The sequence below is a fragment of the Olea europaea genome, unplaced genomic scaffold, assembly GCF_002742605.1.
Source record: "Olea europaea var. sylvestris unplaced genomic scaffold, O_europaea_v1 scaffold343, whole genome shotgun sequence".
In the NCBI taxonomy this organism is placed as follows: domain Eukaryota; kingdom Viridiplantae; phylum Streptophyta; class Magnoliopsida; order Lamiales; family Oleaceae; genus Olea; species Olea europaea.
In genome coordinates this window covers 221,569-224,428 of record NW_019253349.1, presented here as the reverse complement: position 1 = coordinate 224,428, position 2,860 = coordinate 221,569, and the positions used below count along the sequence as shown (strand labels likewise).

At 39.7% G+C, this 2,860-nt stretch overlaps 1 protein-coding gene across 1 annotated transcript; it reads right to left on the bottom strand.

Annotated features, from left to right (window-relative positions):
- Nucleotides 1-305: 305 nt before the first annotated feature.
- LOC111386126 (cytochrome P450 76A1-like) lies at nucleotides 306-2,345 on the bottom strand. The gene is made up of 2 exons (XM_023010563.1): nucleotides 1,375-2,345; nucleotides 306-1,049 (listed from the first exon to the last, which is right to left on the bottom strand). Exons 1-2 carry the CDS (start codon nucleotides 2,296-2,298, stop codon nucleotides 435-437), a joined length of 1,539 nt encoding a protein of 512 aa, XP_022866331.1. The 5' UTR covers nucleotides 2,299-2,345; the 3' UTR covers nucleotides 306-434.
- Nucleotides 2,346-2,860: the final 515 nt, after the last annotated feature.

Sequence of the window (2,860 nt, the reverse complement as noted above, 5' to 3'; positions counted from 1 at the left end):
ATATTTCCATTTCTTCTAATATCTAGAGGTACTTGAATCAGAGTAAACATTGATTGGGATATATTTTGCAAGGCAAGTGGGATTAGACACAAATAGTTGAAACTTTTCTTTGAATTATTTCCAGTCACTTTTTTCATTTAGATATGAAAAATGATGCCAAAACCTCAAATGTTGAATTGAATAATAACGTTGGACATTCTTTTTTCTTATTCTGATGAGTCATTGTTTTGTGGGCCTTTTTTCTATAGAATTACTTGATTAGGCTAATTTGTGGCAGTTTTGGCAAATTGAGAAAAAGTAGCATACATATGCAAAAAAGTTTCATAAAAAACAAGCAGTACATTATGTAATAAAAATTTAAGATTTTCATCATGCAATTTATTAGTACCCCAGTTCAACTGACTGGGCTGTAATCTGATTTAATAATTGCATCCTTAGACTTGTACTCTTTTCTTGGGTATGACCTTGAGTGGATTCTTCTTCCTCAGAGTTAATCCCAACCTCTCTTGCAGGTCAATGTGTTCGGGTTTGACACCTGTCCCAAGATCCCAGTCGAAAGCCTGGACCAGGGTCGCTATGGTGAGATGAACCACCCTATGAGCCAAGGGGAACCCTACACAAATCCTTCTTCCTGAACCAAATGGGATCAACTCAAAATGTTGTCCCTTGTACTCAATGCTTGATTTCAAGAACCTTTCGGGCTTGAAACTCAATGGATCCTCCCAGGAATCTGGATCTCTTCCAATGGCCCAAGCGTTCACAAGAACTTGGGTGCCCTTTGGGATAAGGTACCCCATGTACTTGGTGTCCTCCATTGTGTTCCTTGGCAGGAGCAAGGGTAGTGCAGGATGCAATCGGAGAGTTTCCTTCACAACTGCCTGGAGATATGGCATGTTCTCGACGTCTTTCTCTTCCACCAGCCTGTTTACTCCGACCACCCTGTCGAGCTCCTCTCTAACCTTCTTGAACGCGTGTGGGTTGCGTAGTAGCTCTGTGAAACCCCATTCGATGCTTATACTTGTAGTCTCAGATCCAGCGAAGAACATTTCCTGTAAATTACCCATCAGTCAATAGAGATGGTCAATTCAGTGTCCTCGAGGAGTTAACCAGTAACTCTGAAAATGATACACTTCATCTTGTTAGATCAATTTATTTCACCATTAATATTGGCATCTCTTCCTTCAAAATCCAACTTGTTCGTTTTTATCTCTTTATATTTCTTTAAATCAGTACAAATAAGTGTAAATTTTCTCTCTCTCCGACACAGTCATCACCTAGTTTTCTCCGAATTTATATGTACAGATGGAACATGAATTTGCTGTCACCATGAAAAACACTGTATAAAGAAAAGAAATGTAGGGGAGAAATAAATACCATGATAACAATGTTGACATTGTGCTCTGTCATCCTATCAGGCCCGTCCTTGCCATCACCTTCATACTCCAATAACACATCAAGAAAGTCTTTCTTTTCCTGGAATTTGCCTGCCTTCCTGTTGTCGAGTCTCTCCTGCACGAACTTAGAAGAAATTTTCATGGTTCTGGTCATGTTCCTCGTCATATTCCTCTTCATCCCAAGGGGATCGATCAACTTCAAAGCTGGAAAGAAATCAGCTATATTTGGCGTTCCTGCGAGCTCAAGAATAACATTCATACAATCAAAGAACTCCTTCCCTTCAGGATCCTTTGCATCCAACAAATCCCTGGACAACATCAGGTTCCCCACCAGGTTAAACGCCATAAGGAAGAGGAACCGGCTCAGTTGCACTGCCCCAGTTCCTCCTTGAGCTAGTGACGTTCTCGAGTCCTCTTCAATCCAGCGTATCATATCGTGCATAAGCCTCATTCTCAACTCAGTTGTCTCGTTCATTCTCTTGTTCACCAAGAACTCCATGGAACAAAGCCGCCGGAGTACCCTCCAGTGTCCTCCAAACGTGTTCATCCCCAAAGATCCCGCGTTGAAATTATACGCCGTGAGTGCATCAGGCACCTTGCGGTCAGCAAACGGCACGTCGTGTTTCTTGAACAACTCAGCAGCCGTAGAGGCATTCTGAACGATCATCGTATTAACCTGGCCGAGATTGAGCCAAAGGAGAGGTCCATACGTTTTGCTCCAATGGTACATGGTTTGGTGAGGCAAATCTCCCAACTGAAACATACTCCCAAAAATTGGGATTCCTTTAGGCCCCGGTGGTTTATTTCCTGATTTCTTGCCCTTCAAAAAACTCAGAATCAGAAGAACAAAACCAGCTGTAAGAGCAATAGTGAGTGGATTAACTGAACTCAAAGCCCACTCCATTTTTGTAAATTGCACTCTTTTTTCCCCTAAAATTTGCAGCCTTCACTTGGGGTACCTTTAGATATATAGCCAAAAGCAATGCGGACAATTCTATCACATGCAGCGTACAATTAATACATGTGGTCGAAAATGCTAGTTTGATCTATTTACAGGGTCCGGGTGGGGCCCCCATCGCAATTTGTAAGCCATATATTTGCCTCAGAGTGTCCTTTTCTAATTTTTTATTTTTATTTTATTTTATTTTATTTTTGGCTATTTTTACTTCTTGGTTCTAGAATATTGCATGAATTTCATCAATAAATTTTCAAAACTACTTAATTTAGGTGATATTTTGTTCTAGTTGTTGACTTGACATCAAAATATGTTAAAAATTGCGTATTGACTTCAATTTTCAACTATTTCATGTAAAAAACAAATGAACCAATCTATATGTATAGCAAAAAATTTTACGGAAATCTTACAGATAACACACAACGGTGAGATGAGTTGTTTATTTTTTGCAATAAAATATTCACATGAGATGAGCCCTATGAATATTTTTTTCTGTATACAGAGAATAATA